Source organism: Durio zibethinus, chromosome 12 (assembly GCF_047325235.1).
Source record: "Durio zibethinus cultivar Kanyao isolate XHJ-2024 chromosome 12, ASM4732523v1, whole genome shotgun sequence".
Lineage (NCBI taxonomy): Eukaryota > Viridiplantae > Streptophyta > Magnoliopsida > Malvales > Malvaceae > Durio > Durio zibethinus.
The window spans coordinates 13,768,095-13,789,585 of NC_143173.1; the positions used below are offsets into that span (position 1 = coordinate 13,768,095).

General features: G+C 30.8%; 1 protein-coding gene and 1 pseudogene across 7 annotated transcripts; one reads left to right on the top strand and one right to left on the bottom strand.

The window, feature by feature from the left end:
* The first annotated feature begins 4,233 nt into the window (after positions 1-4,233).
* On the top strand, positions 4,234-7,568 carry LOC149515736 (uncharacterized). Of its 6 annotated transcripts, none has more exons than XM_089740644.1 (6): positions 4,234-4,479; positions 4,619-4,655; positions 4,733-4,807; positions 5,512-5,575; positions 5,653-5,818; positions 7,298-7,568. In XM_089740644.1, the coding sequence occupies exons 2-6, from the start codon at positions 4,650-4,652 to the stop codon at positions 7,461-7,463; spliced, it is 477 nt and encodes a 158-aa protein (XP_089596770.1). In that variant the 5' UTR covers positions 4,234-4,479; positions 4,619-4,649; the 3' UTR covers positions 7,464-7,568. The 6 variants fall into 6 exon arrangements, 5 of the variants coding, with proteins under 5 accessions (XP_089596770.1, XP_089596771.1, XP_089596769.1 ...); XM_089740645.1 differs by having other exon boundaries at positions 4,619-4,647; XM_089740643.1 differs by lacking the exon at positions 5,512-5,575.
* Positions 7,569-8,036: 468 nt separating this feature from the next.
* On the bottom strand, positions 8,037-11,461 carry LOC149515737 (putative disease resistance RPP8-like protein 2; annotated as a pseudogene). The gene is made up of 2 exons (XR_016325925.1): positions 8,533-11,461; positions 8,037-8,404 (listed from the first exon to the last, which is right to left on the bottom strand). The product of XR_016325925.1 is annotated as a putative disease resistance RPP8-like protein 2 (transcript).
* Between the last annotated feature and the right edge of the window lie 10,030 nt (positions 11,462-21,491).

Genomic DNA, 21,491 nt, shown 5'->3' on the forward strand with positions numbered 1-21,491 from the left:
TTGCTTGTTGGATTAATGCTAAAAATAATTCATTCTATTCTAAAATATTTTATGAAAATGTAAATTTTGGATAACTACCAAAGGAATGAAATACATGTCAAAAAAATCTTCAAGAAAATGCTATTCTCTTATTTCTACAAAAGGGCAATGCTCTATCGAAGGCCGGTCTCCTAAGGTTCACTGTATGCTGAGTGAAGATTTGTTCATCTAAAGGTTCCTAAATTATTCTTCACTGGCATCCATATTGGACTAATAAGGAACCCCGATCCTTACCCATTACAAGCAACGAACGAAAAGGGTTCAATTTGAGTGAAAGTGTTTCGCTAGCAAATACAGGGGTTATCATCTCACAAGAGCGTAGCTACTTCACTTCCTCCTAAAAGGGATAGAGCCCAAGTATAAAGCTTATACATGTGAGCGAATATGCGAAGTGTGTGTAAAGCAATGTATTAATCCAAATAAATAAATCCAAACAACAAAATCAAAATAATAGCTAACATGCAATTTATTCTGTTTATTAACTTGTATATATATATATATATATATTTGAAAAATTAAAACAAAAGGAATTAAACTAAATATTAAATAAAACCAATTAAATCCAATCCTTGCTAATAGCGTATAATTAAAATTTTAGCCTAACTCTCAAATGTCCCCAGTATAGTCGCCAAGCTGTCATAAAAGTTTTGAGACCGTCAGACGTAAAGTGTTTTAAAATCAAGAAAAATTAAAAAAAAAAAGTCACCACCAATCTTTGTTAAAGTGTGATTGGCCACCCAAAAGTTCATCTTTTTAATAAAATTGTTAAAACGGGTTTAAAGTTTATCAAAAAGATAAATTTTGATCTACAAAATCAGGTTGGATTCGAGAGTCGGTTATGTATGGGGAAGGATTAACACCCCATAATGCCCATAAATTGGTACCATTTAATCATGCGCTATTTTCAGTGTTGGATAAAATGGTTTTGACTTGAAATTTAATACTAATTCCCTTCGTTTAAAAAAAATATTTTTGCTAAAATTTGTATTGAGAAAATCTTTAAGTTAAAGAATTATCTTAAAATTCTCCAACATCTAGGTAGAATTTAAAATAACTCTTTTCGCTTAAGATTTAACACAACAATCCTTAAAATGAAATAACAATCTTTATAGAAAATAATTGTTAGTGACTCTCTAACATCTAGGCAGAGTATCAAGAATTATTTCTTTCGGAATGTTATTTTTATTTTATTTTATAATATCACAAATTTTTTTTAAAATGTATTATTCTTTTTTATTATAAAATATTTTATCATCAAATAGTAAATAAAAATTAAAGAGAGAATAATGCAGACAATTATCGATGATAACACTCTAACGTATGTATGCTAATGAATGTCATGTAAAATGAAATGTAATTTAAAAATTGGGTTCTTAAGTATAATGAGACCACCCTGACTCTCCAATATCTAGGTAGAGCTTAAGTGCGATTATTTATATTTAAGAATCTAATTTACTATTATACTTTTTATTTATTAATCTTATTATTAATGTGAATTAAGAACTCGTGTGAAAAACTTAATGAAATGGAGTTTCCTAAATACCCATCATCTAGGTAGCATTCGGGAACAAACCATTTCATGTGAGATTTTCACACATATCCTTAAAATTTTGAAATAGATTTAGGGTAAAGGTTTAGGGTTTGGAGGTTTGGGGTTTAATTTTAGGGTTTCAATTTTTGGGTTTTAAATTTTAGGGTTTGGATTTTAGGGTTTAAAGAAAACGCGAACATCTCTAAAAATCTCTAATATTTAGGCAGACTTTCAAAGTAAGTTAAATTTTTATAATTTTTAAAAATTAATTTAAGAAACAAAATTTTTTAAAAAAAAATTTTTTTAAAGAAAAAATTTTTATTAAAACTTATTATCAAAATATTATTAACTTATTTAATATTTTTTATAATAATAATTCCCCATCATCTAAGCGAAATTATTATTTTTGAAACATGATTTAATTTCCTCCAACATCTAAGCAGGAAAAATTAAAAATTATTCTATTATTATTATTATTATTATTTAAGCATTTTTAATATATATATATATTTAATTATTATCTTACTTGTTTTTATTTTTTATTATTATTAAAACAATTAAATATTTATCCTAACAAATTAAAAAATTCATCATGCATAAATATAAAAAATACTCAAAATAACAAAAATAATAATATATAAAAAAATTTTAAAAAAAGTTTTTTTTACTTAAACCGGACCAGTCAACGATTCGGTCAAAGCTCGTCTAGGTCGATTAGACCGGTTTGACAGTTCAATCTACGGTTCAGGTGGTCCAACGGTTCAGACCAGTTCAACCGGTTCACTGGCAGTTCGATATCGATTTAAATAGACCGATTTTGAGCTGAGGTAAAAACGGATCGTAGATTGGGTTACGCAGATCTTGGGTCGGATCCGGGTATACGTACGGATCTTCTCCTTAAGCAAAACAACATCGTTTTGCTGCTTTGGCTTCTACATAAAAGTCAACCTTTTTTTTTGTTTCATTTCATCCTTTTTGCCAAAAAAATTTTTTTTCAAAGCTCCAAGAGAGCTCTGTGGACTCCGTTGGAGTCCGACCGCCTGCATTGTTGCCGCCGCACTAGCCACCGCTTTGACCGCCATCGGTGGTTGTCGTCGATCAACGAAAAACACCAAAAAGACTCCAAGTCATTCACCTCTATGCCCTATTTCCATATCTAACGTTCATTTTACCAGAAATAACCCCGATCGACGTAGATCAGGGCTTAAAGCTTTTGGTCTCCTTTCTCTTTCTTTTTTTTTAAAAGAAACTGATGATTTTTATGCTTATTTACAGGGCTTTCTAGCGCTGAGGTTCCTCCTTACAGGGAGGACTATTTTGTCTTTGTTTTTTGTTTCTGTTTTTGTGTTTCTATTTGGGTATGGGTTTGGTGAGGGTTAAGGCTCGGATTGGGGTGCTAGTATGGAGATTGAGCTTGTTGAAAGGGGGGCTGGGCAGTGATGAAGGGTAAGCTCTTTGTATGTCCGAGAAGAGATCCTAAAAGGAAGATGTTGGGGGTTTTTAAGAAGCTTCAAAGAAGAGACAGATGGTGGTTGTAGGAGTGGCAAGGTGGCTGTAGGGTGGCTGTTTGGTCTCGTGGCTAGACAGGGGGCTGGTCGGGTAGGAGCGTGGGCCGCTAGTGGTGGCTGCAGGGTGACTAGTGCCAGGCATCAGTCGCCATGCTTTCTATCATTTTCTGTTTCTCTTTTTTTTTGTTTTTTTTTTTGTTTTAATTAATTTTTAGTTTTAATTAAACCAATATTATTATTATTAACAAAAATTGAAATTAGTAGACTCACACAAAATCGGTATCTATAATTAGATCACAGTAACAAGGAATTCAATTATATATTATTGATTTGAATGTTAAAACACATCTTGAACCTACTGTCGACATTTTCTTAATTGTTTTCTTTGTGATATATTACTATAATTTCCAAATCATTCACCCAAACAACCTTTCAATAAACCAACCAAAACGCACACCAATAAATTCAATAAAGAATATAGAATCCTAGGTACAAAGAGGTAAGACGGATTTTCAAAATGTTTAGGATTTTTTTTGTCCTGTTTTGTCTTTGTATGAGTATTTCTGTTTTCTTAGTCTTTTTTCTTATTGAGATTTGTTTGGATTTTGTATCATTTCATTTGTTTATTTTATATTTTATTTTATTTTTTATGCTAAAGATCTTAATTATTTAAACATTTACGAATATCTTAATTTTTAATTTTTTTTAAAGGATTGGAGATATATGGGTTTCTAATATGTTCTTTAATTTTTTGCATTTTTTGTTTTCTTATATTTTAGAATATTTCTATTTATTTAAAGTTTTATGCTTTGTATTTTATTAAATATTTTTTAATTATTTTTATTTTTTCAGAAAATATCTCAAATTTTCAATAGACTTATACATTGTTTGTCAAAATACTTTAAAATATTTTATAAATAAGAAAAAAAACACTTTATTGAAAGTGATTAAAAAAACTAATCTGCATGAATTAATTGGATCGGTTGATTTTAACTTAAAAGCTAGTTTCCTGGACCTTTTTGTTATAAAAAGCCCATCAAACTTTATATTTAATCAAAAAAATCAACCAGGTAGGTCCATTATTAGCCCAAACCATGTGAACCTTGCTGGAAAAACAAAAAGCAGCCAACGCGTGACACTCAGCACTCCCAAACGCTCGTGCCAAGATAGAGAGAGAGCACCCAGTAGTTTACCGTTCAGTCAAGTATTTCCTTCCCTCGTCATCTCCATTGCCTCCAAATTACGTCAAAACGCACCGCTTTCTCAATTGCAAGAGAATTCCCCATTTCTTTCTTAAAAAAAGCACTCTTTCTGTTAATTTCTCAGTTCGATCTCTTATTTTCAATGGAGGAATCATCGTATTCAAATCTTGCTACAACTCATATACTCGGCTCAGTTCCCGTAAGCTGCTTAATATTTTTTCCTTTATTTTTTTCAGTTAATTTATAGCATTTTATTTCATTTTTATTGAATCAAATCATCAAGATCGATGTTTTTCATGTGGATTAATTTCAAATTTCAAATTTCATTCGAATCTCAGGCTGTTGTTACTGAAGAAAAGAAGGCCTCGTATGACGGTCCTATTCCTTTTATTTTCAGTATATTTACAGTAATTTCGATTTTGTTTTTATATATTTATTTTGAAATTGTGCAGTTCCTGGAACGAATATGCAAATTTTCCCGCCAAATAATGGCGGCGGAGGTTATCAAATTCTTGGAGCTCCAAGTGGTATGTATTTTTTTTTCTTTTAATTTATTTTCTTGCCATATAAGAAAAACTTAGTTAAATTTATCGGTCTTTCCTTTTCTTACTCTGTACTTTTATGATTAGAAAGTAATTATTTTTGCTATTGATGTGATAAAATTGAAAATTTGGCTATATTTGCAATGATTAATGGCTCAATGAGTTATTCTTGATAAAAAAAAAAAAAAAAGTCTTAAAGAATGGTTTAGTAAGGAAACTTTCTTCTTCCCAAATAGATAATAACTGATGGAGATAGAAACTTTCAAAATCATGACATCTAGTGTTACGATATAGAGATTTGGTCATTGAACTGAGTGGTTTTACTTATTCGAAGTTACATCCGGTATGCAAGGGAAATTTAGCAAGGAAGGTAGTTATTTTCTATGCACTTTAAGTTGAATGAATAGTGTACATTGCAATTTACTCTTATGTTTTCATTTACTTTATTTTCATAGTTACCGGTTATTTTCATAGTTACTAATTTTTTTATGTGGAATGGAGTCCATGGTGAATATTGTTGAAAGGAGGTTATGAAATGAACCTTCTCCTGATGCATATATCCTTTTGGTGGTTCTGTTTATATTTTTGAACTTTCCTTGAACATTCTATCCTTATTTATTTCGTTGTGTGTTTGTGTGTGTCTCTTCTTGGGAATGTAGAGTTGTAGACTAATGATTTTGCATTCACAGTCTAAAACGCCTAAGAATATTGTGGCCGAGTTATTGGTGTTGCAGTTAGATGTACTTCATGATGGTAATAATGTAATGCTTTTATTTAGTGTTACTGAAGCAACCTTAATGTTTAATGATCCCTTTGTCGATCCTATGCAGAAGTATTTGAACAACAGTCACCAAACAACTGGAAGGGAGTGTTTAGTATCTCATCATACACACAGTATTTTAATGTGGATACAGATGTTGTCATAAACAGATTGATAAGTTCCTTTTATCCTGTTGGTGGAGATTTTTTCAGCAAGATTGATGCAAACCCTGATCTGTGAGTATGCTTCCCCTCCCCTAATTCTTCTTTTGCCACCATTGTATTATAGAATGAGATATTCTATAATATGGATGAAAAATCTGCTTCTGTCAAAGCTTCATCATTCTATTTTTGGAATGGAAGTTACCCTTTAGAGGAGAAAAGTTTATTTTCTTGTGTTTTAGACCTCATAAAAGCATATTATCTCTAGTCAATATAAATTGAGATGAAAAGTAGGATTGCAAGCACTCAAAGCATCCATTTACCTAGGCATTCTTTCATTTGCAAGAAACAAGCTTTTTGGAAGTCAAGACCTGAATTTACTTGTCTTATTCATAAACTTACTGAGTTAGAAAGTTTAGTCATTTGGTTCTTTATTTTGACATGAATTGTTACAAGAAGGAAAACTGCGAGAAGCATTAAAGGAAGCATATTAACTTCACATGAAACAGGGCACCTGTAACTCAGTAGATAGAGCCTCTGCTTCCTAGGCGGAAAGTCATAAGTTCAACCCCTACCTGGCGCATGCTGATTTATTTGATTTACTGATTTTCTTGTGCAAGTTCTCAGTCATATCAAAGAAGTGCTTGGATTGAGGTTAACAACAGGGTTGCCTCATTTAACCACAGATTGTTTTAATAACAACATTTTGCATAGCTTTCGGTCTAAACAGCTCTACTCTTTATGTTTGATTATTTGTATGTTGGCATTATTAGCTAGAACAATTTTGATGTAACAATATTTCAATTTCTTTTGGATATATAAAATCACCTAATTATCCAAAAAGAAAGCATACTAAACATGATTAGCTCATGTAGTTTTTATCTGAAGGGAATGAAGCCCAGCATTAATACAAAAGATACATGCATGCATCAGTTGCATGTTTATTGCATCATTGTCTATAATTCTTATCTTAGTCCTACCCTTTTCATTTGTGGTCAATTGGTCATCTTTGCAAGTAGACTAACAACAAGGAAGACAAGATAGATAGAATCCTTCAATCTTAGTAGTTTTATGGAAGTTAAAGTACACTAGAATTTTGTACTTAGTTTGTATTTTTAGCCTTTTATTTTTCTTGTACAATAGACTCTCAATGAGTTGTTTGAAAGGGAGATCATGGATAGTCTGCCTTCAACCAAAGGATATTTTCTCGTAAGTCAATCAAGGTATTTTTTAATGTATAATGCTAGGATACAAGCAGTAAATTCTCTTCTGATGGCTTTCTAAAAGTAACAGGGTACATGGTCCTTGTTTTGTCTCCATGAGAAAATTGAATTCCTTGTTGCTATGATGTAATGAAATATACATCTGATTATGTGGAAATCTTGACTATGTAATTGCTACAACTAGATAGTGGTGAATCAATGTGCGGTTATTTTCATGATTATTTGTTAATTTAGTTTCTTGGTCTTGATTTTTGCCATATGTTAGGTATGGGCTTATCTAGGTCACAACTACTTTAGTCTTTATGCTTGCTACTTTGGTCTCTGTACTCAGGATTGGTTTGCAAAGCTGGCTTTCCAGATTTCAAAGACTGATCAGAAAGGCCAACAATTGCAAGGTCTGTTGGTACTTGGTAGCATGGTCTTTTAATAGAAGAGCGTTAGAATTTTTAGTTTCAATGATCAAAGGCCAAATCTTGACAGCTTCAAGTAAAAAATAAATTAAAAAAAAAAAAAAGTAACTCCTTAGGAAGGCATCTGGGCCTTCCTTTCTTTTCTTCTTTTCGCTTCTATTAGTTACTTATTGATGCACAAATTTTAGTAAAGCAGCATTCAATCTCATTGGGCTGATGGTATTAGCAAATCAAAATTGCATCAGTAAATGTGATATTCCTTTCCATGTTTTCTTAACTTCAGCTTTGAATTTGATTCTTACTTTTTTTTTGGATATGCATGTCTGAATAAGCTCTAACAAATCTCATTGCAAGCATGCTCCAAGTCTTTTGTTTCTGAAGACATCTTGATTTATAATGGATTTAGGAGTCAAACAAAACACCCAGAAGTTCTTCTGACATCCTCCATTTTTTTGCTTCAAGAATTATGAACAAAATACGTATGCAACCTAAATACAGCTTGGATTTTGCTGTTATTGCCAGTTTCTCAACAATTTTCTTTTGCAGGAAAGTTCAGAAGTATTTCTGCTACTGATCTTTCTGTTATCGAACATGAAAATTTTCAATGAATCAAGAATTACTGTTACTCTCCTTTTGTACTAACTTATCAGTCTACAGGCAGTAATGTTTATTAGTAAAGATAAACAGTCAAACAAAGTCAGTAATAAACAAGAAAAAAGTCTTTAAAAGAAATAAAATTCAGAAAATAAAACTATCAGTAGCTTGCCATCAACACATGGATAATCTTTATACACTGCACATTTAAAATCAATAAACAGCCAGTTTATCAAAGCTCATAGCAATTCATTTCCTAAAAGCACTTGATCATCAGAATCAACTATCACGGAAAAAAAAAAGTCACACTTTGAAACAATGAAAAAGCAAATCGAAGTGACCCAGCCTCTTCTTACTCTTATTAGCACGATTGCCTTTCATTGATCAAACAAAGCATCCAACTCTGCCTCGTATCAGTGCCTATCTTATCATGCCTACACCAAGATGAAAATGGCATATATCATCATCTCTTATAGAAAGGAAATGATATATATATGAATATTTATAGTCTCAAAAAACAAACAAAAGAGATTATTATTTTATAAAAAAACAAATAACTCACCTGCAAAATTAGAGTTTTCAGTCGTTGCCCTGTGTGTGAAAATTTTGGATGGAGGGTATGTGGCTGACTTTGGAGAAATCTTCTCCTTCTCTCCCGTCTATCACCTGAATCCTTTTTACCAATGACCTCTGTATCGACTCTAATTTCATTTCCTGGAGCGCAGTAATATACCTCAACCCTTCTGGAAACATCCTCAAATTTTTTGAATGAACCAAAGTTAAACTCCGCAGACGTGGCATTGCGCCTTCTTCAATCTCCCACTCTACTAATGTTGATTCAAAAATTTCAAGAGAATCAAGTTGAAGAAACCCATTAGCAGAGCAAATCATTTTAGTCCCCCTGTAAGTCGCCCGTAAGCGGAGAGTCCTCAAATGAGGCAGCTTTTCCAATACAGGCATTGGATCCTGCTTCACCCAAGATCTCGCCAAAGTTAACTTGACGATGTTTGTTGGAACAAATTTCAAAACATGATGCCTCGATTGCGGATCTTCTTTTATCTTCCCATCTAAGTATAGTTTGGAGAGGTGATGACACTGAGAAAGGGGTTCCAAGTCTTGAAATGATTGGCTTGAATCCCATAAAGACCTCATGTACAATGACCGAAGGCGATGTGATTCGACCAGTGCTTTTAGGATAGGCTCAACGTCTTTTGATCTCCTAAAAAATATTCCTAAACTCTGAATATTAGCCAAGCCCAATACTGCATTATTTTCAATTAAATTCTCAACCCCAATGTACTTTAAAGTTTGAATTTTTTTTGAAGTAAACCTTAGCCGCATCATCCAATCACATCTGAAACAAAAATCCTTCGGATAATTAAGAAATCGAAAATACCTTAAACGTTCCGACTCGAATAGAATATTAGGAGGTATAGTTGATTGGGAATTGCGGATATGCAAAGTATGTAAACTTTTCAACTTCCCAATAGATCGTGGCAAGATGATTTTTCCACTACATTTTGACTCCAAATATCTCAAATGATGGAAATTACCAATTCCACTTGACACACGCCACTTGTCTTTCCTCCTTTCCACTACTTTCAAGACTCTTAAATTTTTGAAGTTTTTGCAATTTGAAATGTGCAAGTCTATCCATTCCTCATTTTGAAAGACCAATAGAGAACGTAATGTTGGATGTTCTTCCTTCAAACAAACATACCTTTTGGTAGGATGAATAGCAATTCTTCGTGGCATAGATGCCGACAAAGTCACATCATTTGGCTGAATAATTGTCAAGAAATTCTCTTCTTGAGCTTTCTTCACGCACAAGTCCCTCAAGACATCATGTATGTGTCATGTTTTCACACCTACTCCTGTATGGTCCCTCTTGCCAACTTGAACCAAACATCTATTTATCAGCTCTTCCAGGAATTGTTCGGCAACATCTTCCATCAACATTCCTCCGCTTTCCACTGATGGTGAAATGAAACCTTCAGCAATCCATAATCGAATGAGTTCCTTCTTTGGGATCTTCCAATCTTCTGGATAATGACCAAGATATAAGAAGCATGGTTTTAAATAGTAAGGCAAATCATTGTAGCTTAAAACCAAAATTCCTTTCACTGCATTATACTGATGGTCTTGTTGTTGACCCACGTTGAAGTGTGCATGGATGTTTCTTTGAACCATCTCCCACTGAGCCCGTGATTGTTTACTTGTTAGCAAGCCTCCCAACACAACAATTGCCAGAGGTAGCCCTCCACATTTTTTCACCATCTCTCTTCCTAGCATCTCAAATTCTCTTGAACGAGCATCAGACTCAGTTGTATTTCCAGGGAATGCTTTCCTCTTAAAAAGCTTCCAACTTTCATCATCTGTAAGAAATGGAAGCTCTATTGGTGAGTTGCAAGGATCTGCAAGTAACGCCACTTCCTTGTTTCGTGTTGTGAAAAAAATTTTGCTTCCTTTTTTCCCTCGTGGAAAAGCAGGTTTAAGACAATCCCAATCTTCAATCATCAAGGACTACCAAGTACCGTTTTTCTCTCAAGACATCAAAAAGTCTTTTTATCAATTCATTCTCCCTCAGTTTATCAATATGCTCTCTTTCTTCTTCGGAAGGAGAAAGAACTTTTAAGAGGACATCAAGCAAAACTTCTCTTGGCATACATTTTGAGAAATAAAAGCCCAAGCAAAACAATCAAAATGTCGTCTCATATCAACGTGATTGTATACTTTTTTTGCAAGAATGCTTTTACCTATGCCCCCCATTCCGACTATGGAAACAACGACATGACGTCTATCTCCCTCTTCTTCTTCTTCTTCTGTCATCAACTGAGCCAAAACAGTCCTTGTCATGCCCTCCAAGCCAACAACATTCAGTTCTTCAACATGCGAATATGTTCTTCTTAACCGCTGCTGCTGCTGCATTCTGGAAATAGAGCTAGACTCCTCTCCTTCACCATATATCTCATAAGCTGGAAGACTCTTGGAAATAGCTTAAAGCTTAGTCAGGACTGCTTTGACCTGCACCCCTATTTTGTGCAAATGAGAAGGCTTGGTGAAAATGGAGGTGAATCTCTTGATGATTCCATGAAAGCCTCCGTGATATGCAATTTCAAGAATGTAGGAGTCAATAACATCTTCAGCATCGTAAGCAAGATCTCTAATTTCCGCCACTCGGTTGCGGAGACGCTCGTCTTGTTCTTGCCTATGGTCAGCGTCGTTCAAAAAGCTCTGCATCTGCTTTAGCTCCGCCTTGAGGCACTCCACTTCCTCACGCACACCACCCAGGTAAACTGCTTCATGAATGAATAAATCTGAGATCCTTTCAATGGCTAAGGAAACAATAGCCTCTGCCATTTCTCCTGCCGATCGAAACTGGGAGAATTGGTCAAGAAAAGGAAACTGGGAGAATGGTCAAGGAAAGGAAGAGAAAAGAGAGGAACGGAGAGGAATAGATAAGCTAAAAGAAGCGGAAGGAAAAATGTAGAGAATAGGTAAGGAAGCCTCTGCCCCTTTAGAGAAATGGGAGCTTAATTTATAGAAGGAAAAAGTTTAAAACAGTGTCTGATGGTTTATCTTTACACTGTAGAATATTTAAATTTGTCTACTGCTATAATATTTCTATAGTGACTACTACAATAATTTTTGTCAGATGGTCTTAGGCTACAGCTTTGTTTGTTTTTTTCGACAGCTTGAGAATAGGCTTATTCTGGTGTAGAATAGCTTTATCCATCGAATCAATTATCCAAATTGTATAGCTCTTCATCCTCTGAGTTATAGGATTGGGGAGATACTATTCTAGATTTGTTCCACATTTGCCATCCTTCTTGCTATTGGTAGAGAATTTTCTGTGGATGGTCAAGATCTTCCATTTCTAAGAGTTGATGCAAGAGCTTTAAAGATTTTGGTTCGATTCAATCTCGAGATCTTCATGTGGAGCATGATATCTTAAAATAAAAATTCTTCTGCCATTAGTCCACGCAGCTATTCTAGGAAAGATTGGTCCGGTGGCCATCTTAAGCAAGGTTTTTGCTTTTTGCATTATGGAGATTCCTGTTTAGAATTGATATTGAGAAGGATTGGAATATTTTTAAATGATTTTGTTTAAGTTATTTGGATTTTCAAAAGCATCCATTGGTGGTTCCAATAGAGTACTAGAATGAATTTTCTGTGCTTCCCATATTTGATAAGGTTGATAGAATCTTTCTCTTTGAAAAACTCCAAGGAAACTGGTTATGTGAAAATGAATATAAAAAAAATGTTTAGCATATTTGGTCATTTGTGAATGTAGTGTTTCATGAAAGTTGGGAAGTCTTTTATTAGTTTAAAGGAAAGATTTTGAACTAAAATTTCTCCAACAATTCCTAATTCGATACTTGTTATATCGAAAGGATCATGATTTAGTCTGAATTTTAATTTAGGAATTTGATCTCCAAGTTCAGTAGTGAAGATATAAGTAGCAAAATAGAAATCAAAAAATTTTTCAACTAACAGTTTTTTTGTTTGTTGAAAAATTGACATATTAATTTGCTGAAATAATTTCTTGATTAGGAATACTACAGCTTTTTCAAAAAGAAGTATACGATATAGTTTTTGTATCTTTGGAGAATTTTAGGTTTCAAAATACTTACAGAGGGACAAGAAATTGTTTATTTCTTGTATCAAATATTGATTTTCTTCTAGAGCAAAGAAATCTATATCTTATTGTTTTAACATATTAAATGAAAGCAGATTCTAGAAAACTGCTTCTTAAATTGCTGAAAATTTTTTGTTTGGTTGACTAAGAATTCAGCTAATCTAGTCATCCCTTTTCTAAATTGGGTTTTATTATGAGAGAGATGAGATTTCCATATATGATTTAGCAAATCATAGACTTTTGGTTAAAGTCTAGGATTATAGAAGTCTTTAATTTCTGGGTTAGAAACTTAGACTTCTCAAAGGACCTGTTCTGCAAATTAAAACAATTTAAGAATATGACATAGGGGTCTATTGGTTTGGATTTTGAGCAAATTGAGAGAAATCTAGTTGAATTCTCTGATGATAATATGGTTTTTATGGAAGTTGATGGGAAAGATATCCATGAGGTTGGTAGATAAATAATCCTGGGTTAGGAGAGGTTGAAAAAGAAGAAACCTTTTAAGTTTGTTCTTTTGGACTATTTTCCATTCTTCTTGATTGTGCAGAAGTTTTTTACCTTGATCTATTTGGTCTACTAAGATAATCTGCAAGAAAATTTTTATTTCCGTTAATGAATTCAATAGTAAAATTGTATTGGCATAAAAAATTATACCATCTTATTCTTTTAGGATTATCAAAAAGTTTTCTATTTTTTAGAAAATCTCGAACTGATTGATTATCAGTTTTGATTACAAAATTTTCTAGGGCTAAAAAGATATGAAATCAGTAAACAATATTTTTAATAGCTAATAGTTCTTTTTCAAAAATAATATACTTGATTTCATTTGGTTTAAACTTTTCAGAATTATAGCCACAAATTAATTCATCTTTTTTATAAAAGTTTTTTTGTTTTTAAGATGCAACCCAATGTTCTTCACCAGCATTTGTCTCTAAAATCAATAAATCTCCTTGTTTAGGAATATATATTTTAGGAATAGCTGTAAATTCTTATTTTATTTGTTTAATAATATCAAAGTCAACTTTATTTCAGGAAAACTCACTATCTTTTTTGAGTTTTTCCTGAAGAACTTTCTCTTTTTTAGAGAGATTTTTGAAAAATTGTCTTTCATAATTTAAAAGACCTAAAAACTGTTGTAGTTGTTTTTTGATTTCCAATTGTTCTAGAAATTTTTTTTATTTTAATGATAATATGATCTTGTAGTTCAAGACCATTAGCAGAAAGTTTTAATCCTAAAAACTCAATTTGAGTTTTTTTTTTAACTCAATCATTTTTTATTGAGAATGATTCATGCTGAATAAATTCTTGAGCAATAATGCTTAAATGTTTTCGATGATCATCAAGATTTTTTGAAAAAACCAAAATGTCATCAATATAAACACAACAAAAATTTTTGTGTTTTACAAAAATTTCATCCATCCAACATTGAAATATCTAAAGAGCATTGCAAAGTCCAAATGGTATTACAATCCACTAAAAATGTCCTGTTGGTACAATGAAAGCAGCCAATGCTTTTAACTCTTCTTTTAACTTAATCTGCCAAAAACATGATTTACAGTCGAATTTTGAAAAATATGTAGCATATTTTGCTAAATTGATTAAAACATCTTTTTAAGATGCAATATCCATCGAAAACTAGATTTTGATTTAACCTCTAATAATTGATTACCATTCAAGGTTTTCCTCTTTTATTTTCTGCATGGTTTCTTACCAAAAATGCAGGACTTGAAAGAGGGCTAGTTGTTGTTTCAATTAAAGCAATTCAAAATTTTGAATTTCAAATTCATCTGCATCCTGTTTGGTATAGATCATGGGTTTTACTTTAATAATTTTAGAATAATCTATAAGTTGAAGAGAACAAAATCTAGGACTTTTTGCCCATAGTTTTAAAGGTTCTTCACAAAAATTTTCTTTTAAAATTGTGTATAACCAATGTTTTTCATTGATTAATTTGATTTGTGATTTCAAAACTTCTAGTTAAAAATTTTTATCACAAATATTTTGTGGTTCTTTTACCAAATATATTTTAAAGGATTGATTATCCATTGTAAAAAAAAATATTATCATGATATATATATATATATAAAGGTAAATATTTTATGAAAAAATTATTTCCAAATAACATGTCTCCATGCATATAGGAAAAACATAATATTTTTGGGATTATAAATTTAGTATTATTGAAATATGTAGGGACATTTTTTGCCTTGTATCCTATAATGGGTATCTTTTCCTTCTATTCCTACCATTATGATAAGATGTTTCATTGGTTCCCATTTGTTTAATTGAAGTGCATTACTATGACAACTGGAAATTGTTGCTCTTGTGATTAATAAAATATGTAAAGAATATGGTTTATAATTTTGAAATCGAGATGTTCCTTCTATAAAAGTAACAAAGCTATTTGCTTTTCTGTTACTAAAGCTTCTAAAATCTTTTTTTCAGACTTAAAGATTTGTTTCTTCAATTCTAGTTTTTCTTGAATAAGATACAAAGTTTAAAATAGAATTGACCATTTGATATTGAGTTGTTTGAGATTGATTATCTCCAGGACATATAGGAATTTGTGTACTGGTTGTACTATTAGTAGGAAATCTAGAAAAAGAATTTCTATAGGAAGTAGCAAAGGATTGTTGACTACTCAGACTTTCAAGATCATCTTCTTGGTTAGAAGCTGATGAAAGAAGTACTAATCCAGGATTTGGATTATAAGTACTAGTATTTTTTAAATAAAGATTTTTTCTAGAAGAGAAAAATTCAAGAGAAGTGTTTGGACTTTGAATTTCTTTTTCATTTTCTGTTCTGGGTAAAAGCCATCCTATAGGAATAGATAAATCTCATATACCCATAAATTTTTGCTTGATTTCTGACTCAAATTTTTGTGGTTCAAAAATTTCAACCAATTTTGGATCTATCTTTTTGATAGATACTGTAGTAGTATTTGTAAACTCATAAATAGCAGTCCAATTTATGGAAAGATCATGAGAGCATATATTTATATAAGAATTTTATGTTCTGATACGTAAACAAAGATTTTTTTCAAATAAAGAATCAAATATAGAAAGAAAATAATTTGGTTTGACCTTAAAAGCAACAACTCTAGATGCTAAATTGGATTGGATTCCTCCAATTATAGCAGTAACTGGATTAGAAAATCTTTGATCCATTAAAATAGCTAAAATAGGTATATCTTTTCCAGAGATAAAAAGGGGTTTTATAATAATCATAACAATACCAATATGTATATATTTTATTTTAGGATATTTTTTAAGAAAAAAATTGATTTTTTGTTGAGAAAATAAAGGAATTTCTATTGATCCTTGTTTAGAATCATTAGCAATGGTATCGCCAGATACTTTTTCTATATGGCATTTAAACTATGGTTGAAAAATTTTTAAATAGTTATTTTTTTAAATTTCCTATTTCTTGAGGATTTGTATTTGTTTTAATTTTTTCTTAGAAATAGCATGAGTTTTTCTCATAATATTTTTTAGAGAAATCATTTCTTTTTTAACAGGGTTTGTTGAAGAAAAAGTGGATTTTACAAAAGCTATTTCTTGATTAAAATTAGTTTCAATGATCATAAAAATATATTCATTACCTAATTTTGTATATACTGTATACAACTTCCTAAAATATCGTATAGAGCAATACTGGGATTAGTTAAACTAGATTTTTCTAGCTTAGTTTTAAGAAAAATAGAGTAATTTTGAAAACATAACTCATCCCAGGGTGAAAGGAGTTTATGAAAATATCGTTCTAACCAGAATTTGGAATGCTCTTCATCCAAAAGCTGATATTCACTAAGATATCTTTTTGAAAATTCATCCATGTTTAGGATGTTGCATAATTTAAGTTAAGAAAAAATGTATTGAGCCTCATTATTGGCATCAATTTCTTCTGTCATCGCACACATCTCATTTTTTATGATATGTGCAAGAAGTTTTAATAAACTTGAAATTGTAAAAAAGTTTAAAATTTCTATTTTTTGAGCATTTCCTAACTTTGTTGTTTCTCATTTTTTTTTTTAGAAACTTAAGAGCATCTCCTTGCCAAGTACCATAAAAATAATTTAAAAATTGTTCTTTATTCCAAGTATCTTTGTAGTTGGTTACTACAATAGACACGGATTGTGTTCAACCATTTATAGTTTTTTCATATTCTGAAAGAGAGACTTTAGATAAATTTAAATATATTCCTCCTTATGCTACAGTTTATTTGTTTAACAAATCTATATTTGAAGAAAAAAATGGTTGTTAAGTTTGGCTGGTTTGACCTTGCTCAATTGTTGATATTTGCTTGATTTCTTCTTTTTTAGGGAAGTAAGTTGAATCAACTAGATGTGTTTCAACTAGTTGATATAATTTAAGATTTTGTTAAAAATTTGAAAATCTAAATAGATCGTCAGTTTCTGGGTTAGAAACCTCACCTACTTTTCTTTTTCTTCTATCCACTAGTTGTGGTAAAGGTTATGTTTCTTCATAGATGTTTCTTCATCAGATGAATTTGTTTCAATTTTAGTCATTAGGTTATGGCTAAAATTTTAAAGTTATCATCTATAGCTTTTTCTTCATTAGTTTCACTGGTTGTGTCATAGTAAAGCATGTAGTGATAGTTAAATTTTTTGAAAAGATCTTTATGTTCTTCATAAAGCTTTTCAATTTCTTTCAAGTACTCAACTATTTGTTTAGAGTCTTTCATAACATTTATCTTCATTTTAAAGTTTTCTATCAGATATTTGTCTACTACAGTGACTACTTGTTTTAGGAATATTATGAGAAAAACCCATGCTATTTCTTAGAGAAATCATTTCTTCTTTAACAAGATTTGTTGAAAAAGAAGTGGATTTTATCGAAGCTATTTCTTGATTAGAATTAGCTTAATTGATCATAACAATATATTCATTATCAGAAGTATCAGATTCAATTTTTAAAAATATTTCATAAAGAATTTGTTCATTATCTGATATATCTTCTACATAAACAACACAAAGCTTTTGTTTTTCAAGAGTTTTGATCATATTTTTAGCACTTCTTCCTTTACTAGGACAATTAGAAGCTAAGTGATCTTCTTGATCACAAATAAAACACTTACATTTTTTTTTTCTGAGAATTTTTCTTTTTAACAACATATTTCCTTTTTAGAGCAATGTGATGTTTATAAGGTTTCCATTTTTTCATAAAATAATGTTTCTTTTTAAAACGTTTTCTAAATTTTGATTGTTGTTTACAACCAAAAGTCAATTCATCTTGCAAGATCTTAGAACATTATTTATGACTAAGCTTGCTTTTGACTTATATTGCTACCTATTGTTTCAAGCAGTATTTTATTATCTGATGTTGTACATATTGTATATGACTTCCTAAAGTATCGTATAGAGCAAACTATATTTTTCTAGCTTAGTTTTAAGAAAAATAGAGTAATTTTGAAAACATAACTCATTAGAATTTGAAATGTTCTTCATCCAAATGCTGATATTCATTAAGATATCTTTTTGAAAATTCATCTAGGTTTAAGATGTTGCATAATTTAAGTTTAGAAAGAATGTATTGAACCTCATTATTGGCATCAATTTCTTCCATCATCCCACACATCACATTTTTTATGATTTGTGTAAGAAGTTTTAATAAATCTGAAATTGTAAAAGAGGATAAAAGTTCTATTTTTTGAGCTTTTCCTAACTCTGTTGTTTTTCATTTTTTAAAAAAAACTTGAGAGCATCTCCTTGCCAAGTACCACAAAAATAATTTAAAAATTATTCTTTATTCCATGTATCTTTGTAGTTGGTTACTACAATAGACATGGATTGTGCCTAATCATCTATAGTTTTTTCATATTCTAAAAGATGAACTTTAGATTAATCTAAATATGTTCCTTCTTGTGCTATAGTTCGTTTGTTTAACGAATCTATATTTGAGGAAAAAGGTGGTTGTTGAGTTTGGCTGGTTTGACCTTGTTTAGCTGTTGATGTTTGCTAGATTTCCTCTTTTTTAATAAAGTAAGTTGAATCAACTGGATGTGTTTCAACTGGTTGATATAATTCAAGATTTTGTTGAAAATCTGAAAATCTAAGTAGATTGTTAGTTTATGGGCTAGAAACCTCACCTATTTTTTTTCCTCTATCCATTGGTTGTGGTAAAGGTTATGTTTCTTCATAGATGTTTCTTCATCGGATGAATCTGTTTCAATTTTAGTCATTGGGTTAATGGCTAAAATTTCAAAGTTATCACTACAACTTCTTCTTCACAACTTTCATCGGGTGTGTCGTAGTTAAGCATGTAGTGATAGATAAATTTTTTTAAAAGATCTTTATGTTCTTCATAAAGCTTTTCAATTTCTTTCAAGTATTTGACACTTTGTTTAGAGTCTTTCGTAACATTCATATTCATTTTAAAGTTTTATGTTGGATATTTGTATGATTTAAAGTTTATTTCTTCTTGTTCTTTGTTCTAGAAAGATGAAGCTTTGTCTTGAAGAGTCATAATGGTGTTTCCATAATATAACCGTCCTAAATTAGGGTTTTTTTATTTAGTTTTGGCTTCCATAATAGTATCAATTTTTTTTTCAATATTTTTGACTTTTATTAATAATTTTTTAAAGAAAGAAGTAGAAGATCAATAAGTCCATTTAAAGTTCTACTAATAGCTATATTATGAGATTCACACATTGGATCGATATGTAAACTATGATTGTAAGTCTGATCTATAGCAATACATGTATTTTTTTTGTGATCTTTCATATTTTAGGTGCTTAAAACCTAGGTTGGATTTTTAAACGATTTTTTTAAAGCCAATTAACAGCGACAACCAAAGCCAACAAATACCAGCAGCAAAATCATAAAATCCAAGATATGAGCTTCAAAATATGAAGAATTAGTAGGAAAATAAAGTAAAGTTCAGAAAGATTTATTGGAAATTAAACAGCACTCCTATATATATTTGTTTACAAGATACAAGCTTATAAACTTCACACTGGCACTTTCTTTTCACACTATATATACATAAGACTAAGCTCTAATATCATTTACAAAAAAGTAAAGGAAACTAAGAGAATAGTCAAGAAGAGAAAGAGAAAATAGAGGAACGAGAGGAATAGATAAGCTAAAAGAAGCAAAAGGAAAAAAATGTAGAGAATAGGTAAGGAAGCCTCTGCCCTTTGAGAGAAATGAGAGCTTAATTTATAGAAGAAAAAAGTTTAAAATAGTGTCGATGGTTTATCTTTACACTGTAGAAGATTTAAATTTGTCTACTACAGTGACTACTATAGTGACTGCTATAATTTTCTACTATAGTAGCCGCTATAGTAATTTTTGTCGAATGATCTCAGGTTTCAAACAGCTTTGTTTGTTTTTATCGATAGCTTAAAAATAAGCTTATTTTGGTATAAAATGGCTTTATCCATCGAATCGATTATCCATATTATGTAGCTTTTCATCCTCTAGGTTATAGGATTAAAGAGATATTGTTCTGGATTTGTTCCACATTTGCCATCCTTTTTGGTATTGGTAGAGAATTTCCTATGGATGGTTAAGATCTTTTATTTCTAAGAGTTGATGCAGGAGCTTTAAAGCTTCTAGTTTTGATTCAATCTCGAGATTTTCATGTGGAGCATAATATCTTAAAAAAACAATTCTTCTACCATCAGTCCATGTAGCTATTATGGAAAAGATTGGTGTAATGGCCATCTTAAGCAAAGGTTTTGCTTTTTGCATCATGGAGATTCCTGTTTAGAATTGATATTGAGAAGGATTAGAATATTTTTAAATGACTTTGTTTAAGTCATTTGGATTTTCTAAAGCATCCATTAGTGGTTCTAATAGAGTACCAAAATGAATTTTTTTATGCTTCCCATATTTGATAAGGTTGATAGAATCTTTCTCTTTGAAAGACTTCAAGAAAACTAGTTATGTGAAAATGAATATAGAAAAAATGTTTAGCATATTTGGTCATTCTGTGAATGTAGTGTTTGATCAAAGCTGGGAAGTCTTTTATTTGTTCAAATAAAGATTTTGAACTAAAATTTCTCCAACAATTCCTAATTCGATACTTGTTATATCGAAAAGATCATGATTTAGTCTGAATTTTAATTTAGGAATTTGATCTGCGAGTTCAATGGTGAAGATATAAGTAGTAAAATAGAAATAAAAAAAATTTTCAACTAACAGTTTTTCTGTTTGTTGAAGGATTAACATATTAATTTGCTGAAATAATTCTTTAGTTAGGAATATTGTAGCTTTTTCAAAAAGAAGTATACGATATAATTTTCATATCTTTAGAGAATTTCGGGTTTCAAAATATTCACAAAGGGATAAGAAATTTTTTATTTCTTTTATTGAATATTGATTTTCTTCTAGAGCAAAAAAATCTATATCTTGTTATTTTAACAGCTTAGATGAAAAAAGATTCTAGAAAATTGCTTCTTGAAATTGCTAAAAATTTTTGGTTTGGTTAACTAAGAATTCAACTAATCCGATCATCATTTTTTTGAATTAGGTTTTATTATGAGAGAGATGAGGTTTTTAGATATGATTTAGTAAATCATAGATTTCTGGTTGAAGTCCAGGATTATAGAAGTCTTCAATTTTTGAGTTAAAAACTTGGACTTCTTAAAAGACTTGTTCTGCAGATGAAACAATTTGAGAATATGACTTAGGGGTCATTGGTTTGGATTTTGAGCAAATTGAGAGAAATTTGGTGAATTCTCTGATGATAATATGGTCTTTATGGAAGTTGATGAGAAAGATATCCACGAGGTTGGTAGATAAATAATCTTGGGTTAGGAGAGGTTGAAGAAGAAAATAACCTTTTTAGTTTGCTTTTTTTGGACTGTTCTCCATTCTTCTTGATTATGCAGAGATTTTTTACCTCGATCCATCTGGTCTA

Coding starts and splice junctions, on each gene's coding strand:
- LOC149515736 (XM_089740642.1), top strand. CDS start 4,423: ATGGAGGAATCATCGTATTCAAATCTTGCTACAACTCATATACTCGGC. Junction 4,480..4,732: donor ATATACTCGGCTCAGTTCCC/GTAAGCTGCTTA, acceptor GAAATTGTGCAG/TTCCTGGAACGAATATGCAA. Junction 5,819..7,297: donor ATTGATGCAAACCCTGATCT/GTGAGTATGCTT, acceptor CTCTGTACTCAG/GATTGGTTTGCAAAGCTGGC.